Source organism: Triturus cristatus, chromosome 4_2 (assembly GCF_964204655.1).
Source record: "Triturus cristatus chromosome 4_2, aTriCri1.1, whole genome shotgun sequence".
In the NCBI taxonomy this organism is placed as follows: Eukaryota; Metazoa; Chordata; class Amphibia; order Caudata; family Salamandridae; genus Triturus; species Triturus cristatus.
Window position 1 is genome coordinate 129,427,994 of NC_140586.1, and position 23,732 is coordinate 129,451,725.

Here is a 23,732-nt window from a genome sequence, read left to right on the forward strand (position 1 = left end):
TGACTCTACCTCAGCATCTGTTATCCTTTAGCAAGCTGTGGCAGGTTGTGAGATCGTAAATCGTCTTGACATCTTAAGGATTTTGATGGCCCCTGTTTCCAAAAACTTTGAATTTCTTATCCATTTTGGCTAATTCACACCCATTAAATTGTACATGCAAATTTCAGATATGATAAAAGAAAGAAGACGAATGAGAGGGATTTACTTATGGAAAATCTGCAAGGTCTCACCCATACCCTTTAGCATTCCTTATTTTTTTGATCTGACCTTCAACTTTCTTGATCCACGTATACACACACCATGGGGTACCAAGGCAGTCCATTATGAGGCTGTTTTGTATTTGCAAACTTTCTATGACCAAAATAGGTTAGGATATTTCAGATTTCAAATATACTAACAATCATAATAATGGCGTCACAGGAAATGACAGCACATGAACTTTCCCATGATCATGAGATCACAGGAAATGACCACATGACATGTGACTTGGAACAGTCCACAGGAAAAGATGGAGCGGTCTTTAATTCTGAAGGCATCATTATGGGGTGTTTGTTTATTGTTTATTTACCTGCCTTAACTTTGCCTTTTCGCAGTACTATTTGTGCTCTATGTCTGTCGGCCATTGAGTGTGCCCTTTCCAGTCTTTTCATGACTCTCAGACTCTACATGGTCTCCGCTTTACTCTTCTTCACACAATCAATGTAGATCCATTGTCATTTACTCATGCCTTTAAGAGGAAAGAAAAAGAAGAGAATGAAGCAAAGAAAGAATGAAGAAAGAGAAAGGAGAAGAGATTGGAAGAGGGGGTAGGATGAGAAATGGAATATAAGGCAGAGGAGACGAGAGGAAGGTGAGAGGGAAGGGATGGAAGCAAGTGAAGGGGTGAAAGGGTGGAGCAGCAAGGGTAAAGGAAAGGGAGAAAGAAGGGCAGATGACAGAGCTTTAAACAGGGCAGGGAGTAAGTGAAGAATCTGAGGTGATCGTGGAGATGGGGAGAAAGAGTGAGAGGAGAGGGAAAGGAAAGGAAAGGAAAAAGATGGAAATAAGAATGAGAGGGGAAATTATAGTTGGACCATGGGAACTGAAAAGAGGAAGAACGGTGAGGGAAGAATTGAGAGAAGAGAGGAAACGACAAAAGAAAGGGAGAGGAAAATCAAATGTCTGAAGGAAAGCTTAGGAATGGATGATTTGACATATGAGGACAAACCCATGGAAGGCGGATGTAGAAACAGAGTAGCAAGGGAAAGAAAAGTGACAGGAAGAATATCTTTCTTCCTGGGCAAGAACACGTTTTGAAAAGCATAAGCAGCCAGGTAAAACTTTTTTAATTTGGCTGAAAATACTTGATCAGTTAATGAGCACCCCCCCCTCTTGAAAGGCGGGACCCTGGGTCAGAGCCCGCCGTGCCAATGCCTTACATTTAAACGTCTCTGTGGCAATTTTGCCTTTCTTTAAGATAATGGCCGCCATGCCATCGTGTCAGCAGCGTTTTTCCTTTCCTGCTCACCTGTATGGACCAGAGCTTGAAATACGCCCGTCCAGCACTTTTCTCGAGAGCCTCTTCTGATATGAAAAGCGTTTGACTGGCTCCCTCTGACCGGAGTGCACGGAGTTCAGTTTTTTCGGCCTGCATCTTTATCACTGGAAGGCCACTTAAAATGTCAATTAAGGAGTTGATAATTCTGATTCAGAGCGCACTTGTTCCAGGCATTGTAAAACAAAAGGTGCTGAGACAAATTAGTTCCCCATTTACACCGCACGTCTTGTCGTTTTTACAGTGTCCGTCTTCCTAATGGTCGGAAAAAAGTACTCGCCATGTTTGCCGAATTCTGATTGGCTGTTCAAACCTGCTGCAAAGAGTTAGGGCCAAAGGCAGCCAGAAGTTTCCTTATCTGATCCCGGAGGGTTCTTAAGAGGGGTGAGGCCTTTGACTGGGCCCTGCATTCTACGACAGCAGCTGGGAGGCCCCCTAAAAGGAGAGCAACAAACATGAAATACAACGAGCAGTGCCCTCCTGCCTGTGAGCTAGGTAAGAACCTTCTATTGTATTGGTAAATTAATAGTGCTTCCTACCCCTTGAGATACCCAAGGAGCTTTCTAGGTGGCAGAGTGAGTAGCTTCTCAGTTTGTGTGCTTTATAGCGCCTTGGGCCCATGGACAGTTCTTGTAGCGCTCCAGTATGCTCCAGGATACTTGGCGCTTCAGAGAGCAGGGTTGAAAGGATGTTGGTTGTAGCTTGGCCTTTATGGGGCATGTTGGGTCGGGTGCTTGAGGTCTGATACGTTGAATATAATCGGGGCGGTGAAATGATGCTGTTCATAATGGTATGGCAAGTATGTTTACATTTGTGACTAAAATAGCAGAAACCTAGCTGCAAAGCAAGGAAGTGCTGCTCACAGTGAGAGTTTCACCATGGCTGAGAAGGGAGCAGGGATACAACACCAATGGCCTGGGATTACAGGGTGGGGGAAGCAGTGGCCCCTGGGGTGATCAGGCCTGGTCTGGCATCCTGGATGCTACGCTTCTTTTTCTGCTGCCCTTTGGAGGAGTGTTGCGGGGCGGAGGGGGGGGGGGGGGGGGGAGATGGGGGGGGGGGGTTGCTAGAACAATTTTGAAGGAGGAGATGCTCACATTTTTCTATGTAAAGATATCTTTGGAACTGGACGATCGAGGGTAGTAAATGAGCTACATTCCCCCCCCCCCCCCTCTTTCCTTCTGGGGAACTTACCCAGACATTTTTGAAAACATGGATTCCTATGGTACATTTAAATGCAGACACACTTATTCCTAAACATATGTGTAAAGTAGGATGTGTGTATCTATCAGGCGCACAACACCCATTGGACTCAAAGGGCTTCAGCCCCCCCCCCCCCCCCCTCGTGTGTGGCAGCCCGGGATGAGACAGCTTCCCGGGCAAAAAAAGCAGCCGCACCCGAGCACTTCACAGGTCTTTAAAAGACCATTTGCATGTTAATGAGGCCTCGCTGTTGTTTCACCCCTTCTAAGAGCCCCTGCAGCTCCACTCTGCCTATTGCTTAAAGTTCAGCCCCCCCCAAAATGTTTGCTCAGCCCCCCCGAAATTTGGCTCTAGTTGCGCCTCTGGTATCTATGTGGTTCAGATGTTCTTGGGGCACATGAACAGACCGTGTGAGGAGCTCAGGGGTTATGGACTAGCACATAGACCCTATGGGAAGCTTGTGGAATATGGATAACCATACGACAAAGCTTAGGGCAAATAGACAGCCTGAAGACCATGATTCACACAGACATAGTGAGGAGTTTCTGGAACATTGACAGGCAATGTGAGGGATTTACAGCTTGTTAACAAACAGTGTTGGGTTATTGGTACACACTAGAAGTCAAGGTCAAGGTCAAATTCCACTTTATTCGATTAATTAAAATCATAAAAGCATTCTACAGCAAATATCAAAAGTTCATCTATAAAACAGTTGATAAATTTAATACAGTATTAAACAATTGATAAATTTAAAAAGCAGATTAAAAGGGCGAAAATTGCATAAAATACATTAAAAAACACTCGAATGAGCAATATAGCTGGATCCAAATTCCTATTGTTCTTCCAATCTTAGCCTTATTCTCTTGCATCTCACAGATGCAGCTAGAAAACTAGCAGTGCAGTACATAATTAGAGGAGAGAGCAACATCTGTAAATAAAACAGTGCAGGCTTATACTGGATAAAGCCCAGGTCCTTCAGAATAGATTTTAAGTATCTTATACGCGGTTCATGATAGAAGGAACAAAAGAACAAAAAATGGGCATTATCCTGAATAGAGAAACCATCACATTTGCATGGGGCCGATTCCTCCAGCTTGCACCAGTCTTTCACATCCCACAGCACTGTATAAATTTGGTTAAACCGAAATTTGGATAAAAGCCATCTATGGAAAGGGTTGATTACCGTAATTAAATAAGGGGCCAGCGCACAGGATGGAGATATCAGAACATGAGCCCTCACAGAGGGTTTACATAAATCGTGGGCTTCGCGCTCAGCCATGCGAATTCTCAGAAAATTTATTTTCACCCACTGCAGGTCAGCTCTACGCAAGGCTTCAGGACTACTAAAGATTTCAGGGCGTCCCAAAAGAGCTGTCATAGTTTCAATATAAGACAGTGTAATGGCTGGATTTTCTGTTTAGATGGGATCAGCCCCCAGGGGCCCCTGTGACCCAGCCAAAACGTACTCACCTTCCCTTCTTAGATCGTATTTACAATGGGTAGATATAAAGATGAATATACAGGTCGCACCTAAGAATGGGGAATGACAATATACATATATGGATTTTCTACAATATCTTATTCACATCAGTTGGCCTCGCGGTCGCCCTGACCCAGACCGTTCTACCCTAGGGCAGATCTGACACGCAATCCGGCGTGTCTACACACGGGCCTGCAGAACCCAATGCTCCCTTTTCCAAATCGTTCGCGATCCTGCGAAACTTACACGGCGGTATCCCTCCCGCCGCTCTCATTTACACACGGGCTGCAATCCGGCAGCCCTACACGCTGGTAATCCTCCCCAGCGCTCTCATTAACGCCGCATATCAACGACGACCACATTCCTATGAAACATTATTAGGATGATATCTTAGCAATCTACTTAGGATAAAACTAAAATAATAACTTTGGATATGGATTCAGATTATATAGTGTACTCCGTGCTTACGACATCAAAGGTCCACTCACTCCCTCTTTATTTGATAACTATTCGTCTGATCGGGATTTCTCATCCGTTCGTCTAAACAGTACTCAACTAGGAGCATCATTTACCAAGATTGGACACAAGAACCAGGTACACGATAATTCTATATGAATTAGGGCATTTATTAACCATAAACATAAATCACATTACTATGCAGCATTACATTTGCACAAGAAATAAAAGAGAAAGATTAGGGTGCACGCACTATAAGAATCGGTCGGACTTCACCTGGTTAATGGGAAATCGGGACTCGGCAGTCATCTAGGCTCCTGTCTCGTCTCTGGGTCCTGGCTCGCCTTGCAGTCACCCTCAGCCGTCACAAGTACACGTCTGCACTGATAGGCTCAAACTCGTCTGCTCTCCCTCAGGACCTCGGAACCTTGCTGTTAATTAGCTACCGTCTCTCTCTCTCTCTGGGTTAGTGCGCTCCGCGCCACTTCTCGTTCAGTCTATCTTCAGAGAGTTTCGGTCTTAAATCTTTCTCCGACTTCAAAGATGGCGACTTGTCCACCATGAAAATGAATAATGGCAGAGATGCTAACGGCTAGATGCCGCCTACGGACTGACTGACTGAAAGACTAACACCTTTGCTAATATCAAAAGCCCGTTCCTTCATGGAAATTCACGGCCAGTAACCTGCCGCCCACCAAATTCTTGTACCTCCCCGTACCAAGGACACTTTCCCAGCTGGCCAGCCTGAAGTTGTGTCTTCGGAGTGGAGAAAAATACATTCCTTCGATAAGGGTCAGCCTGAACCGGTTCTCTCCAAGCGAACAACAGCTTAAAACTAAAACATCACTTTTAACCTAGAAAGCCTTCTCGAGCTACCAGGCAGAAAGCAAAATGGAGTCTGTCTCGCTTAAGGCCTACGGAGCCCATAATATGCATAGCTCCATGAGAAACAGATCGGCATGTTAGCAAATGAGTAAATCATGACTAATACTTATATATCTAACCCCTCACTTAAATTCATAAGCCTTACTCTAAGAGAAATGGCACGAAAATGCCCTTATATCTGTAAGACAAGGTCCCTGTTTATCGGCCTAATCCCTATGCTATGGGGGTGATAGGCTGGAGTCACTCTCCATCATTCTCCTTCTCCAGAGAGCTGGCAAAAAGACAGCCATAACAGACAGCCACTGAATGTCCCTTCTGTGGTCAAGTTGGAGACAATCTTTGATGATCCGATGATTAAGGCTAAGGTTTGGGTTAAGCCAAAGCTTTATCCACATCAAAAGTGGGGCTAGATTTAATATGTCTAGAATGTAACCCATTCGCAGCTCTAAGTGTACTGAGAAGGTAGCAGTTGACTGGGGTAAACCCAACAATGAGCGAAAAAATTTGTTTTCCTCAGTCTGGATATCTTTGACATTAACGTAACCCCAGACTGCTGCACCATATCTAGCAATTGCAATTGTCTTGGCTTTATAGATGGCCATAATAGCCTCCATGGGTTTCCCCCCCAATCTCTTAGCAAAACCCAGAATTGCAGCATATGAGCTTCTTACCGCATTCATTTTAGATGTTACCTGCGGTGTCCAGGATCCCCTCTGATCAAAAATCACTCCCAGGTAGGTAAAGACCTTGACACTGGTAATCACCTCTCCGTCACAGTAAAAGGATTTTTCTTTACGCATACCACATCCAACAGACATGGTATGTGATTTACTTTTGTTGATCACCAGGTCGAGACTACTCATAAAATTACAAAAGGCATCCAATAACTTTTGTAGGGCAACTGGGGTCCTGGCTATGAGTACCGCGTCATCGGCATAGAGGAGCACCGGGATTGGTGCACCCCCCATGCTCGGGAAATCTTTTGTGGCAGACGTTAGGTAACCCTCCAAAGAGTTCACATAGAGCGTGAACAACATTGGTGCCAGGATGCATCCCTGGCGGACCCCTCTAGTGGATCTAAAGCTCTCAGTGCACTTTCCGTCGGTGGTCATTCTAATACGGGCCCTCAGATCTTTGTGGAGCTCCGCCAGAAAGTACACCAAGGAACTGTCGAGGCCCATCTCCAGCAACATTGCCCACAGCTTGGATCTATTAACAAGATCAAAAGCTGTGGACAGGTCCATAAAACCCAGGAATAAGCTGCCCCCTTTTGCTTTGGTATATTTGGACAGTATGAGGTGGAGGTTGAGGCATTGGTCCTCAGTACTCCTCCCTGACCTAAAGCCAAATTGTGCCTCGGATAGGGTGTTATTTCCCTTGGCCCACGCGGAGATCCTCGCCAGGACAACCTTACCTAAAATTTTTACCGAGGAGTCCAGGAGCGATATAGGTCGGTAGCATTTTGGATCTCCTCTCTGCCCTTTTTTAAATATTGGGACGATTGTAGCAAGAGACCAAGACTCAGGGAAATCCACTATTGCGGCAGCGTTAAAAACTCTAGTTAAAATGTTTGCCCAAAACAGTGGATTTGCCCTGTACATGTCTGCTGGCTCTCCATCGGGGCCAGGTGCCTTGCGCCCTGCTGTCTCCTCTATGGCTCTAAGTACCTCACAGGTTTCAAAACTCACAGGCTCCATGGGGCTACCATTTGCAGGGGTTATAAAAGGGTCCGGCTCCCTGTAGCTGTCATAAATTTTTTCAAAATGGGATAGCTACTCGACCTCTGAGATGTTTAATTCCTGAGCTGAGTTTTGAGCGCCTGTAAGAAATGGAGAATTTATTATTGTCCAAAACTCAGCACTATTTTTTAGGGTAGCTTTATCCCTTAAGTCCTCCCAAGCTTTACTTTTTAATTCATTTTTACGCAGAATGATGGCCGTGTTATAATCCTTTCTCAATCGCGCCACAAGCTCCTTGTCCCTTGGGCGGATGTTGAGGGCTTTTTTAAGGCGGTTATGGGCTTTACTACAGTTTTTATCAAACCAGCCTTTCGCCGGGTATTGTTTAGCCCCCTGCCCTTTGGCTAAAAGACTGCTAGACACAAACCGGCAAATATCTTCAAATGAAGATATAATATCATTGTGCCCAGCTAAAGGAGTGGCACACACCCTTAACTCATCTGCGACTGAATTAGATAAGGTTACAAAAAAAATTTCCGGTACAACCGACTCCCATTTAAGTCTTCTCCCCTGATCCTTTACTTTTATGGGCAATATAGTCTGCTGGAGAACAACAGATTTTGACAATAAGGCACTATTTGTTAGCACCAGTCCGACAGGATTATGATCACTCATGGGCATAGCAATTGCATTCTAAGTAATCACGTAATTAAGAAAGTATCTCGAGATAAAAATGAAGTCAATAATCGAATCGCTAGCCCTTCCCGTGTAGGTGGCAACCCGTGTAGTAATGTCACAAAATTCAGGTTCAAATAACTCATTTTCCAGCAGTACATGTTCAAGTGCTCGACCATTCTGTGTGTGTTCTAAATGAGGGGGTGACACACTGCCTGGCCCCTCCAATTCCACCATAACACATTTAGAACACAAATGAACATTAAAATCACCCATTAAAATAAATCGAAACAAAGTGGTTTGCTTGTCTCCGTAGAGAATTAAAAAATCTGATAACCAATTAAAATGCGAGGATTCTGGGTTACTATTGGGGGCATTGTAACAGTTAACCAACAATAATTTACCACCATCCTCTAAGGTTAACTCCAGAAAGATAACATTTTTGGAAGCACAATCCAACATTATCAATTTGCCTTTTAAATTCACCGAAACCAGCATCATGAGGCCGCCTTTGTTCCGTCCAGCTGATGAAGGCAAGGCAGGGACAAAGAAAGATGTAAAGCCATCTATCCAGTAGTCACACTCCAAGTCCCAAGTCTCTTGCAAGGCAATAACATCATAACTCTTTACAAAGTTTTCCCAACTGGGGTCTCCCTTCTTAGCCCGCAACCCAGCAATGTTCCCAAGATAACAGCCTAACCGTGCCCCCATTGTCACTAGTAATGATCTCAGGTAAATTGTTCTTGACCACCTCAGAAGAAGGTACGTGGACCATTGATGTTGGGGCCGCAACAGCGGCGTCCTCTGTACCCTCTCCCTCTTCCCGTCAATCACAGAGGTCGAGGCCTGAGAGCGCATCAAACCTATTATACGTTGTAATGGGGGGACCCCATGAACTAGCATTATCACGGTCCTGCAAAGAACATTGCTGCGCCCGACTGGGCCCTACCGGGGTAAATGGATAAGGTCTTGGTCTCGACACGGAGGGAAAATTGGCCTTGTTGTAAAAATACCCCAGTGGACGAACACGGATACTATTACTGTCCTCCAACAGGGATGCTGCCCGCAGGAGGACAGTGGCCACGTGTTGTGGGTATTTAAAGTTCACAACCACGCAATCCCCTCTACAAGATTTCCTTGATGGGCCAATCCAATTCACTCTCCTTGTCGTAATAATATCTCCAGCAAGTTTGGAAGGGAAACCGCATTTACCGCCTAACCAGGCCACCACTTTGTTTTTAAGGGAGTCATGCGCTTCCACTTGCGGCTCAGTGTTACCTGAGCAAAACAGCGGAACATTTGCAAGTACGATGACGTAAGGAGCGCATTCCGGGGGCAAATTAATAGTATTGGCGCATCTACTTTGTACAACGTTATTGTTATTGCCAGGTCTCTGCAAACCCCATGCCTGATCGGTATCCAAATCTGCTGGTGGAGGATGGACTGCTAGGGGAACAGTAAGATTGTGGACCGGGCTAATAACAGGAGGGATCAAGGATAGAGAGTTGGGAGCTTTTGTAGCACTACCTCCCGTCACTTTAGGGATTGCTAAACTATTATGAGGGGGTAAGGGATTCACCTGAGAGAATTTAACCAGCTGTTGATCCAGTAGAGCTCCAAGTCTTTTAATCTCCGCATTTGCGGAATCCAATTTGACAGTAAGACAGTCAATGGAAGCTTTAAATTTTAGGTCTACCGCAGCCTCAATACGTTCGATTAGCAAATCAAACTGCTCTGGGCTCAATGTAATATTAGGTTCCTTCATGGGCTCTGCAATTTGTTTGGATTTGGGGGAATTGTAACTATCCGGCCGGTGATTTTCCACCCTTCTCCTGTGGATGGTCTTACCCCCCCTCTTGCTTTGTTGCCTTCTGCATGATCTAACGGGTCTCTTGCCCCTAGTTTCTTCCAATGTTTCTGTCTCTTCCTCAGAGTCAGGGCGTAACGTATCATTCATTGTGGAGACCATTACTGCATTATCATGCTCCTGGAGAATAGGAGCTACTGTATTACAGGTTAGTTCGGTAGCGTTATGGTCTTGTGGCGTACAGTCCAAGATTCTATCGCCATCTAGGAAATCCTCCAATGTAGCAGCTGTAGCTGGGGAGGGGGCGTAATCCAGAGCGTCTACTTTGCCCAAGGAAGCTCTTCTATCCTCGTTGATTTTGGTCACCCTCTTAACTAGAAAATTATTCATGGAGCCAGCCCCCGTGACCACCTTATTTTTCTTGGGGCCTGACATCATAGAATATGGCCGAAGTTAACTGTCCCCTACGACTAGACCCAGATTACAGCCGAAGTACACTAAAGCTGAACACCTCCACAGCAACGCTCAAAGGGCGAGAAAGTAAATGTAACGACAGCAGCAGTACCTGAAGTGGGGCAGATAATCTGGGGTCCGATGTCAGGGGGATGGCCCCGCCCTGCCTCCTCCTGCCCCGGACGGCCACAGACGGCCCGCCCTTTGCCCGGGCTTAGCCCGGCGCCGCCTGCGCGCGTCCCGCGACGCGGAGGGAGCCGTTCGAATTTAGCGCCTCCGGGCGCGGAAGTGCCTGCGGGTGGGGGCAGGGTCTTCAGGGATCCTGGGAGCCGTAGTCCTGTGCTCCCCAACGTGTAGCGGCAAACAAACAAACAGTGGCAGCGGCGGCCGGAAACACAAGCTGCAGCCGTCCCTGCACAGGGATCAGAGCGTCTGGCCCCTCTAGCTCCTCTGCGATGTCCAGGTGAGTGGCCTGCACCCTCGCGCTGCAGTTTGCAAAGTTCCCCCCACTAGAAGTCAGTGTGAAGAATAGTTTACAGTGACATGCAGTATGAGTATCTTGTGGAACATAGACTTCCCGGCAAGACTGTGTGAGCGATTAAGTATGAAAAGACAAGTCAACTGATGATACATTGGCATACTGTGCAAGGAAATAGGGCCATTGGTCCAAATGTGTGAGTAATTTGGGGTTCTTGAGCTGATAGGTTTGGCACTTTAATTCCACTTACAAGGTAAAAAAAGTCAGGAAAATCATTAAAATATGGTATTTTTACTCTGTTGAAGTATAACTTTAAAGCAACAAATACAAGATAAAAAGGTGTGAAAAGCCTAGACTTTTCCTAAAAGATTTCTAAAGTAAGCTAAGGCAGATTTGCTATGTTAAAAAGAGTACAGAACATTTTGAACAAACTGTTAGTCATGTTGCGACTTCCGAAACCCAAAACATGAAGAAATTGCTGGTATTTTTCTTTTAGAGTGGGAGCAACATTATTTGTACACTGACCTCAACAAGCAGTCCAGGCTAATTCCTAGAGGTGATAAACAAATTGCAACGAGATACCGTATCACATAGTTTCAGCACCCCCAATAAACCCAATGCTCTAATGCATGGGTACTCGCAGACATTTTCCTGGGGGCTGAAAAGTTTGGTCTTTGGTGTGACCAAGGGCCACACTGATGCCAGGGGGGTCGGGGGCGTTAAGTGGGTGTAGCAGAAGTGAAGCATGTACATCTAATGACAACTCAATTGTGCAATGTGAAACCAGAAAACCTGGGATAAATCCTAGCTTCAACACTTGACAAAATTGTGTGATCCCAGGCAATTGTTTTATTTCAATTTCCCTCCATTTTCTTCCTTATCACATATAAGAGGACCTCGAAATACATGACTTCAGGATGCGTGCTGTACAAAACCTTCTACTGTGTTTGGATGTAATCACTAATGGCATTGTTGTCAGGGTGGGGGTGGTGGGAAGCTTGAATGTTTCTAAATTCATGTTTGAAACTATCACTTTTAAAAAAATGCTTCTGAATGCACTGCTATAATCTGATTTACTAAGGTGAAATGACACTACAGGTTAATGAAATACACTTTTATTATTTTGAAAAGACTATCATATTTGTACACGTTTACTGTCTGAAAATGAAGATTTCCTAAATTTAAGGGCCTAGTTACTTTCTTACCCTAACTGCAATTAACCATTAAATAAGTGCTGGCTTCTTATTTCAAAATTTTATTAGTTCTGAGTTTTGAAAACAGCAGTCTAATGCTTCTGCTGCCCAGGGGGCCGCATGTAAAGGTCAGGAGGAAATCAATGCTCAAACAGATCCCTATATTGGCAGAGACTAGGAGCCACATTTAGAGCAGGACATTAGGGATTGGATCCCAAAAATCTGTGTAGTTTTTCACAGTCTCCTCAGCAAACGAGCACATGCTGATGACTCAGCGTGCACAAAATATTGCCATAAGAACAAAGTGTCTTTATTATTAAACTCTTTTTATTAATTTATAACAAGTAAGTCACATTGAGGTTCGTATAATTGCATTACAGTTACATGTTTTGTACATTAGTAAGAATCAGCAATATATTAGATAGTCAATTCCATAATATTCCCAATATTTTTCCTCATCTCCATCTCCTTGGTAGGAGAGACACACAGTTCAGCTCGGTATTCATTCCATTTAATCAATGTTTTGTCCCATTAGAACAAAGTGTCTTTGAGCACGCAAAATATCCTCAGAAGTGGTAATGGAAATTTGCCCGACCAACGCAAATCTCGGAAATGGTCACTCTGTGGAATTTAAACTCAGTCTATATCTATGACAGAGCTATCAAGTTCTCAGTCCATGTGTGAGTAGATCATCCAGTCCAGGTTTTTGCTTTGCATTCTGGGACTTGAGGTTACTGGCGGTTCTAGTGGTGCAGTACTTGCAACACATGTTGCACCTATTCAAGGAAGGGTGCCTGTCTCAAAGGCTGCATGTGCTGAACAAACTCCAGGCTGCACTTGTGAAGCACTTTGGTTTGCTTCTTCACATGTGATTCTTTTTCAGACAAGGTCAGCCTCTAATTGGACACATTATTTACTGGAGCGGTGACGGCTCTCATTGGTCTGCACAATGCCGTGCTCCTTTGTGATGATAATGTCTGTCCATAACCAATCACATGGTCATATCTGCACTTGAAAGGCTGTTTACAACCCCTCACTCACTGGACTGTTTAGGCTTTGATTTCCTTCTCGGAAAAAGGAAAAAAATCACAAACTGAATTTTATTTTGCTTTATACAAAGAGGTTTATATCAGCAATATCATTAGGAGCTCCTAGATTTCTAGTCAACAGCACGTTTTATTCTGGAGCTTGTAGCTTTTCTTTTAATACCCTCATTATTGTCTGAAAAAATCTTAACATACAAAGTGATATTATCTAAAAAGCTAGGATTGGTTGGAAGCGGCACACATGGAATGCAGCCCCTTTCTTCTCCCACTCTGTCTCACATACCCTCCTTTCTCACCCACTCATGGGAAACATCATTTACCATGCGGTCGGAACCACGCAATACCTTTACCACACATCCATTACCACGCAGATGCCTTTACCACAAATATGCGTTTACCACTCATGCTTTTAGAAGGAGTCAGCATATATAAAATGCGTTGTAAAGGCATGCGTGGTAAAGGCATATGCGTGGTAAAGATTTGCGTGGTAAAAGCATTTGCGTGCTAATGGATGTGTTGTAAAGGCATGCACGGTTCTGTTTTACATCCCCCCACCTATACATTCCAACACACTCCATTGATGCAGGAGCCTCGATTTGTTGAGCCAAAAAATAGGCTTATTGTTGCTGCTGCCTGCCTAAAACTGGCCCCAACGCCATGTAAATCAGTTGAGAAAATAAATTAGTCAATTTGTTTTTCAAAATCTATCTAATTCCTGTTTCCAAATGTGAACATGTATGACTTTGATCCTTATACTTTTTATTTGCACAACCCTTCTCATCCCATCCTCCAGCACCCTGCTCTCTTACTTCTTCTCCCTTTCCTTTAGCTCGCACAGACCGACACACACGCACGCTCACACACACACGCACATGCCTTGATAGTAGGGAAAGTTATGAAACGGACACAGGCAAATCTAACTGAACTATTAGTTTTTTGATACACTCACTCTAAAGTACCTAAACACACTACTGTGACCGGGGCTCACAACGCACCGGTCCTCACAGAGATACAGTTTATCAGCTTCTGACAAGGTTAAACCACGCTGTAAGGACCTGGTCAGTTCCAGCAGCGTGGGTTATACAGAGACAAAAGATAATAGAGGCGTGTGGAAATTTGTAAATGACCCCTTTCTCAAGGTTGCCATTGGACCATCTGTCGACTACCACATTGAGGAAGTGGGTTGCGTTACTGACTTTCAAAATATCTTTCAGAGCTCCCTAGAGATTGTGACCCGCAGTAGCTCTCCAGTAGAGAAGGAAAAGGACAACTTTATAGTGTTGGAGCCGGATGAGATCGCCCTGGCGATATCACAAACTAGCTCCTTAAAGCACATGGTCCTGACAGGGTTCCCTCAGACATTTTTATGAAGCCCTAAGATCTATGGATCCTTCTTTTGACCAATGCGTTTAGCACAATAGCCAAAGTGGGCCCCCCTCACTCATAGAAACACTCTACCATAATTCCCATCTTTAAAAAGGAGGATAAGGGAGACCCTAAAAATTATAGGCCGATATAGTTGATCGATAGCACAGCCAAATTGATGGGTTGCTTACTTCTAAATAGATCGGAGGAATGGGTTGCGGAGAAACAAAGTCTTTCCATAGTTCAATATGGGTTCAGAAAGTCCAAAGGGACTATAGACCAATGTCTTAATGTAAGCATGGTGGTTGCCAATTACACAATAGCGAAAAAGGGCCCGCTCTGCATGGCGTTTATGGACCTATCAGCAGCATTCGATTGAGTGGTCCATAGTAAGCTGTGAGAAATCATGAAGTCTATGGGAGTAGATACAACAATTATTAATTCTCAAAGGCAGCTTTATGTAGGGACCACAGCCTTCGTTGGGTTTGGTAGAGATGGTGAATGCACAAAGCCATTTGGTATTAAGTGTGGAGTGAGACAAGGATGTGTTCTCGCCCCATTTTTGTTCTCCCTTTACACCAATACGGTGTAAAGAAAAATGTACCAGGGACTTTCTGTACATTGAAGGTGTCCCTCTTCCGATTCTCCACTATGCAGACGATGCAGTTCTCTTGGCATGTACTCCTAGAGCACTGTAGAGGCTCATACAGGATTACACCAGTTTTATGCCCTCCCTGGGTGTGCTTGTCAATGAATACAAATCATACGTTTTAATTACAGTGCTATCCTGTAAGAAGCGTCCAGCCTTTTACCTTACCCGTCGTAGAGTGGAGGTGGTTAATTCGTTTTTATACCTTGGGATTTTATTTAATGGGAATTTTTTATGGAAGATGATGGTGACTATTAGAGCCCTCCGCCTGGAGAGAAATGTTGCAGCTGTCTTTAAATTCTCTAAGAAGGTGGTCAATAAACCCACCCCTGAAATTTTACATTTTTATTTTCTCAAAAGCAAATGCGGTAGCTACATTCGGGTTGGCAGTCTGGGGCATGTTACATATAGATTCCTTACGACGTACCGAAGTTGCCTATGCTAAAAGGCTTCTTTCCTTGCCTCAAAGCTGCTCAAGTTACATATGCCATAGTGAGTTGAGCTTCCCATACATCAGTGATGCAATTTGATTGGCTCCAATGATACTGCATCATTCTATTTGGAAGAGAGCGACAATAGCCCTAAATCAAGCAGTATTAAGGGATTGCTTTACACTGGACCATGCTTAAGAGACTCCCTGGCTGAGATACGAAGTACCACACTGGCAGGATTGGGCCTGTGTGAGTTATTTGAGTCTCCATTATCTTGCTCTACTTTTCCTATATCCTAATTGTCCAAGTGATGGTGTCTCTGATCAGACAGCCCATCCCATAGTGTTTTTTTGTTTATTTTATTCCCAACAAAGAAAAAGAATAATGGTACCTTATTTGCGTAACACCAATTTTAGACAGTATAGGCAAGCATTGTCCCACTTTCAACAGCTTGGTTTTGGCCACTTATCTGTAAAATGTAGGTAAGCATTTTAGATTTCTGAAAGTAGAATGTATTGATATGAGAGGACATTGCTACTGGTTAAAAGAAGTAATGTGTAGTTTATTCGGGCACTGATGTTAACCTTTGAATGTTATATCAACTTGATAGGAGGTGTAATTAACTATTTGTGAAATTTGTAGTCAATGAGTTAAGAATATTTTGTTTTATTTAATCTATTTTATATGGTTCTACTGTGATTTTTTTAGATAATTTAATAATGTATTATGTTTATTGATTGTGATGTATAATCTTTTATGCAAAGAAACATTGCGAATAAAGTTCTTTCACTAGGTAGGTTACACATGCGTGAGTTCACACACACATACACACACACACGCACGCAAGCCCGCCGCTCCACACAGTTTCCTATCACATATCTTATCTCTTTGCCTTCTCACAGCTGTCTAAGATACTCCTCTTTGTCCCACACATTCTTTTACTAACTCACTCTCTCTTTTATTTGTACCTTGATCTCATCGTAAACTTCCTATCACACACTCATATAATCCTATAGCTCATGTCTTCTTTCTTGCAATCCCTCTTTCTCACCTTCTGTTTCTCTCACACACTTTCACTATTTCACTCTTTTACACACACAAGAATGAATGAGTGTCGTATACTTCCTACTATCAATGCCAATATTGAATAAGCATGTGTTAGACTTTGGCTGGTGGAAACAAAGCTGTGTTCCCATCTAAGAGAATATATCCTGACTTGTCAACTCAGCTACAGTGTGCGTATGTCACTCGCATTCAGTATTGCACACCCACAAAACTAGGTTGTCATCCAGAATCGTAATCAATGTGGTTAAAGTACTGCATAAACAGCTCTGAGGACCAACAATTTCTAGACGAGAACTTTGCTGGATGAGAACATTGGCCTGTCTCATGGATTGCGGCCTTGTTGGTGACCAAAGTGCTACCCTTGTAATGGTGGAAGGCTACTGCCTTCATCAGGAGTTAAGTATACAAAAAAGTGATGGATAGAATGCTTGAATTAATCTCAGCCACTAGTAATTACTTGGGCTGCACCCAGTTCATCGTTATTTTGCACACCATCTGATCCTACTTTGGACTCAGCTATATTCAAATCAGACTTGACCCTGCTCCAATAAGAACAGCCCAGGCCAAACTGCCAAGCCGTGTCCTCTCTGAACTGAAACACAAGCGACCCAGGATTGGTTTTGCCCTAGTTCTTGGCTCATTAGCTAGGTACAGCTTGATTTGAATGACACAGTGTGCACAGGACCCATGTCTGGGCATACCCGTCCCACTTAGGGCGACAAACAAAAGTATACAAGGATAGAGTGAGCATGGGACTCAGTGGCTGAGATTAATTCAAGCATTCCAACCATCACTTCTTTGTATACTTTAGTGTGTCACCGTAAGTGGCGCAGGTATGCCCAGACATGGGTCCCGTGCACACTGTCTCACTGGAACCAAGTTGTATCTGGCCGATTAGGCTGCCGCTTTGCAGTGTAAGAGAGGTATGGTTGGAAAGCTGAGTTTCTCAGAGTTATAGGGACTCCTCCCTTGTTGCACAATTCCCTGCGACCGCAGAGAACATTCTTGTTTTCAGCCCCCTCCGCGCTCGCAGGGAAACCAGGAAGCTCAATCCTGGGAGCTGGTCCAGCAAACTTTTTAATCGTGCCACTGATGCAGTTGTGTCAATTGCAGAACTGTCAAACCTCCCTGAGCAGGAGTGGTCCTGCTTTGACCCAGGGGGTTTGACGGAGAGTGTGGGCACAACAGCTTCTCTGGTGCCGAGTGCTGGGACGTGGCTTTAACGTCCTTAGCATCTGGTTGTGAGGGCTATGAAGTGGAGCTGATGTCGATACCACCCAAGTGCTCAACCACTCGGATGTCAGTTTGAGTTCCTCAACAGTGTATACAGCTGTAAACCACCGGGTTAGTGCTGTGCTTAATGTACACAAAGCCTCCCTTTCTGTGTAAAAGATGTGAACATAGCTTTCATTTTCAAGTTTCAAAGGTCGATGCATTCGTAAGTCATCAAGCTCAGGTTTTTTCTCTCTCTGCATTCTAGGATTTTTATTCCTATTTACTGCAAAATCAAGGCTATAATTCCCACAATACAAAGTAAAAATCTGTACTGCCTCAACTTCTTAAGCATGGAGTTCAGAAAGCAGAGAGATCCGTACAAGTGCTTTGTTAGTAGAGCCTTGGAGATAAAGAAGGTGGATTAAATAGTTGACTGTCTGGTGTTTATAAACGAAATTGTGGTGTTAAATAATTTTGTAAATGAGCTCCATGATTACAATATGAGGTGGTATTCATTTATAAATATACCGTTTCACCTTAATTGTCTGAGAAAGCGGTTAAATATTTACTTGCAAGTGTCAATAATGTGTGACAACTGTGCTGTTTTCCACTAAACCCTAATTCTGACAGAGGCTGGCTTGGGCGACAAAATATCTGCAGGGCAGAGAGACTAGCTAAGTAAAGAGATTTACCCTTATCACAAGCCTAGTCTTAAAACATGCACTGCCTCTCACTCTTTAGGTCGAAGCCTACCAGACAGCACAGCTGTCTTGTTTGCTAAAGATATCTTGGTGACACTTGGAAAGCTTATCTGGGAATGCATTCTGCCCATTTCTTACCATGGGCTTTGTGGTTTGTAAGTCAGATATGCTTGCTTTCTATTTGCTGGCTTTATTTGTTTTATGCTGTCCAAGTCGAATTCGTCCCTTCCCTTGCCCAAGCCCCGCTTACAGTATTTTTACACCAGTACTGAATTTCTGTAAACAGGCCTTTAAATCTTGTTCTTATCTTGTTGCATTTGCTGTGCATTTCAAGACAGAGGTCTAATGTCAGGATCAGTCTTCCAGGGAGCTTGGTGTTTACTTTTCTTTCTCTGATTTCAAAGTGAGAGGATTTATGAGACAATCATCCTGGCTACTCGGGGTGTGCTGTACAGTTGTTTTTCTAACACAAAACAAAATTTAAAGTTCTGTAAATGAACTGTGCAGATATTTCAGAATATGTAAAGCACACATAAAGCACATTTTTTTGGTAATTCTGAAGTGTGGTGGAAATAGATATTTTAATATGATCAAAAGAAATCAATACACTATGTGATGACATTTTCACACACTACTGTTTGCGCGCTTTATACTTTTTTCAGTAAAACTGTATGTCTGTGCAAATGTAATGGTCATTTTAATTGAAGATGTGTTGTCTGTAATGGCAGTGCACTGCCACACCAGGCATGCTCCACTTTACCCCACTCCACTCTGCACCATTCCACTCCATGCCACTGCACTGTAATCTGCCTCCTTACTGCACCACTCCACATTGCGTCACTGCACTCTACTCTGCACCACTCCACTCTATGCCACTTCACTTGACGCCTCTTTAATATATGCCTTTCTAAACCACACCACACCACTACCAATGCACGCTACCTCACATTACTCTACTATGCACCACTGCACTCTTCTGTACTGCACTCTACACCAACTCACTCTAAGCCACTCTAATCTACTGTGCACCACTGCATTCTGTGCCGCTCTGCTCTATGCCACTGCACTCTGCGCCACTTCACTCTACTCTGAAACAATCTACTCAATGCCACTTCAATTTATGCCACTCTATTCCACTCTGTACCACTCCACTCTATGCCTCTCCACTCTACGCCACTGCAATCTACCCTGTGCCACTCCACGCTACCCCACTGCACTCTACGCAACTCCCTTCTATGCCGCTCTACTCTACACCACTGCATTGTATGCCAATCTACTCTTCGCCACTACATTGTATGGCACTGTGCTCTACTCTGTAACACTCGACGCCACTCTAGTCTACAGTAAGGCACTTTATACCACTCGAGACCATTGCACCGTACGACAGTCTGCTTTGCAATACTACACTCGCTTCCAATGAATTGTACTCCACTCTACTCTGCGCCACTCTACTCTGTTCCACTGCAGTCTACGCCACTTACTCTGTGCCTCTCTACTCTATTCTGCATCATTCTACTCTATGCCAATGCACTCTACCCCACCCTACCATGCAGTACTGCACTCCTTGCAACTGCACCACTGTACTCTACGTCAATGCCCCTCAACTCTTTGCCACTGCACTCTCTGTTACTACACTACTACGCTCTACTCTGCAGCACTCAACTCTATGGAACTTTGCTACACTCTACGCCATTGCACTCTGTACCACCACACTTTACACCACTGCGCTCTATGCCAGTCTATTTCATTCCACTCCTCACCACTCAACTCTAGTCTACGCCACTCCACGCCACTCCACGCCACTCCATGCCACTTCACGACTTTCTACTCCACTCCATAACACTCCACTGTACTCCGCTTCACGACACTCCACTTCACCCTCCTTCACTCTACTAACGTTTAGCCTCACAGAACAGCAGCAGGCAAAATGTTGACAAAGCCCATGGCTTTTGCTTAGGCGAGACCGATTGACTTTGCCAATGCATGTTTTCTTTAGGAAGGCCCTGATTAGATGTAAAGTGATAGATTTAAGAGCTACTCTAATGGCGTGTTCCCAAGAAAATTGATTCTTCGTTCTGTGGTTGAATGCCTGCAGTCCTTGCCTAGTTCTCTGAATTGAATGCTGCTTGTAGACACCATGTGAACATACCCGAGCACTGCACTTCAAAACACGTGTTCCCAATGGATTGCGGTAGGCTTGCATTTTATCTTATCTGCAGGAGCGTCTCCCCACTAAACAAAAAAAAAAATGATAATTACTATCGTTATTAACATTTTAGTTTTCCTATTGAGTCAGTGGCTCACGGGTTGGGGCTGGCCAGAGCAAGGGGAGGAGTAGTTTACACTCCCTAATTTCGCAGGACTGCTTGGCCGGCCCGCTTGGGCAGGCCAAACAGTCCCACGCACTTTGCATCTTCCCCACCAGGCTGCATTACACAGCCTGGTGAAGAACATGCCCAGCCTCCCATTCCCCGTCTGAGTGCCGAACCACTGCGCTCAGACCAATCGCAGCTGCATTGCAGTGTTGTTATTGGCTCAGGGGAGCTTGGGAACCCAGTTGCTTTCTGCTGCCAGACGGGACTGCAGGAAGATGACGGAGGACGGAGGAGAGGTGGTGGCTGTCCGTTACAGGTAAGTGTTTTTTTTTCCTCCCCCCCCCCTAGATCCCCCACCCGCCTCACCACTTGGGTTCGGTAGCAGCCGCTACTGCTTATCTGCAAACTTCAAAGCGATACTGCATTCATTTTAATACACACCGTGGCCCTTGCAATATATAAGAAGGTTGTGAAATGAATAAATGTTGTATGGACAAATGACTAAAACACCGATGTTCTTCTGTAAGCAGTATATAATCCTATTTTGCATTTTCAGTTAATAGCATTATCGCTGTATTTTTCCACAACTGTAATCTGCATTCTTGGTCATTTTTAGGTCTGGCTTGACTGCGCAGCAGTCACCAGACCTTAGGTGACCAACCTAAAAAGAAGCTTTCAGGAGCACTACGAGAAGGGCTTTAGCGTCGCTCACATGTTGGTGGGCAGGAGTGCATGTTTTGATTGAGCAAAAGCTGTGTGCTTCCACAGACAAAAGTGCTTTCCCTCCAAGAGTTGTCATTTTGTTTGTTTATCAAGTTGCATAAGCCAGATCTCTTTATCAGATCAAACCATTGTGTTGCAACGGAGCTTGACCTTCAGGTCAAATATATCTCACTGCAAAGCTATGTATCCTAGATAATTAGATAATTATGATGTTTGTTCTCAGGCCGCAGCATAGATGGGAGGAGGGCAGTGAGGAGGAATTTATTGCTGTATTGTTGTTCCAGCCACCTCCCTGCTTCGCTTTCAATCATCAGCTTCAGAGATACCATCGCAGGGCACTCCTTGCAAAAAAGGTGTTTTTTTCTTTCTGATTTCAACTTTTAAGATTTATAGGCTGGAGAAACATTTTTAAGCTCCTCTGCTCCAAACAGTTAATTTAGTTATTCATTGAAATTAATTACTTAATTAAAAAAATATCTATTACTAATATTATATTTAATTTACTTTGAAATTAATTATGTTATGTTAATATTCTGGAATTTTAAATTACCTTTCACAAAATCCTAAAAACTCTTTACTGACCCTTATCTCTACCATTCCTTCAACCCTAGAGACTCCTTGCTACCAATTCCTAACCCTGAAAAATTCTTTAATACCCCTTAACACTTCCCCTCCCTGTACCTTAAACATCCCTTACTACCACTTACAGCTAACCTTCTGTGACCCTTAAAACCCCCATACTACTCTTAATGCTAGCCTTCCCAGAACTGGCAAACTGTACTACTCTTTAATGGCATCTATCCATGAAGCCTAAAAACTCCCTACTACCCTTTAACACTACCCCTCCCTGAAATCTAAAAAACCCTCACTACCTCCTAACTCTACCCTAATCTTAATCTCCCAAACCCCTTAACACTACTCTTCTCTCAACTCTACAAAAACTCTACAAAACTCTACAAAACCCCTACTATCCCTGAACACTGAGAACCCCAACTACCCCTTAACACTACCCTCCCTTGTACCTTAGAAACCCTTACTACCCCTTAATAGTGCCAATCGCTGAACCCTAAAAACTCTTACAGCTCTTAATGCTACTCTTCCATAAACTCAAAAAAAAACCCTTGCTGCCTCTTCCCTGAACCCTAAAAGCCTTGTTATCCCTTAATGCTATCCATCCCTAAACCCTAAAACATCCTTATTACCTCAAAATTCTACCCATTTGTGAACCCTAAAACCCCTTACTGCCATCAATGCAATCTATTCCTGAACCCTAAAAACCCTCACCCGTACCAAAATCCGAAACACTCCTTAATGCTACCTATCGCAGAACCCTAAAAACCTGTTACTACTCCTTAACACTACCCTTTGATGAACCCCAAGAAAACTCTACTCTCCTTAATGGTACCCTTCCTCTAACCCCAAAAACCTTTTTGTGGCAATGTAATGCTGCTCTTCTCTAAACCCTGAAAAAAACATTACTATCACTGAATGATACCCATCCTTGAACCCTAAAAAACCCTTACTACCACTTAACCCTACTGTTCCAGGAACCTTAAAATCTCTTACTTACCCTTAACGGTACCCTTCATTGAACCCTAAAAATCCTTTACTACCCATACAAACTTCTTACTACTTGTCCAGCTTTTGATGCTACCTGTACCTGAACCCTATAAAACGCCAATACATCTTAACTACCCTTCTCTGAACCCTAAAAACCACTTACTACCCATTAATGCAACCCTTCCCTGAATCCTACATATATGCCTTAAGTCTGCCTTCCTTGAACCCTAAAATCCTTTAACTATCCCTTACAGCTACCCATTCCTGAAGCCTAAAAACCCATTCATATTCCTTAATGTTACCCTTCTCTGAACGCTGCAGAACTCACTCCCCCTTAATGACACCCTTCCCTGAAGCCTAAAGACCCTTACTACCCGTTAACCCTACCTAACCCTGAGCCCTAAAGAATTCTTACTTCCCCTTAACGCTACCCTTCCCTGGACCCCGGCAAATCCTTTATTACACCTTTAAGCTACCCTTCCATGAACCCTAAAAACCTCTTGCTACCAATTAATGCCATCCTTCCCTGTATCCCAAGACTCCCTTACTACCCCTTAATGCTACCCATCCCTAATCCATAAGCAATCCTTACTACCCTTTCACTTTACCCTTACTTGAATGGTAATAATACTGTACGACCATTAAATAGTACCCTTCCATGAACACTATAAACCTCTTAATTCTACCTTTTTCTGAACCCTCCAAACATTTTACTCCCTCTAATGATACCCATTCTTGAACACTAAAAACTCTTAGTACCCATTAATGCTATCCATCCTGAACACTAAAAACATCTTACTACTACTTAACACTGCCCTT

The 23,732-nt window shown here is 43.9% G+C and overlaps 1 protein-coding gene across 3 annotated transcripts in view; it reads left to right on the forward strand.

The window, feature by feature from the left end:
- Window positions 1-1,919: 1,919 nt before the first annotated feature.
- SLC11A2 (solute carrier family 11 member 2) overlaps window positions 1,920-23,732 on the forward strand; it is a 475,484-nt gene continuing 453,671 nt past the window's right edge. For 2 of the 3 annotated variants that reach the window (XM_085600792.1, XM_085600794.1), the window contains exon 1: window positions 1,923-2,029. In XM_085600792.1, the coding sequence (XP_085456918.1) occupies window positions 1,990-2,029 (40 nt within the window). In that variant the 5' untranslated portion in view covers window positions 1,923-1,989. Of the gene's footprint in view, window positions 2,030-23,732 lie in introns of all 3 variants that reach the window. The other variant, XR_014960527.1, reaches the window with a different exon arrangement.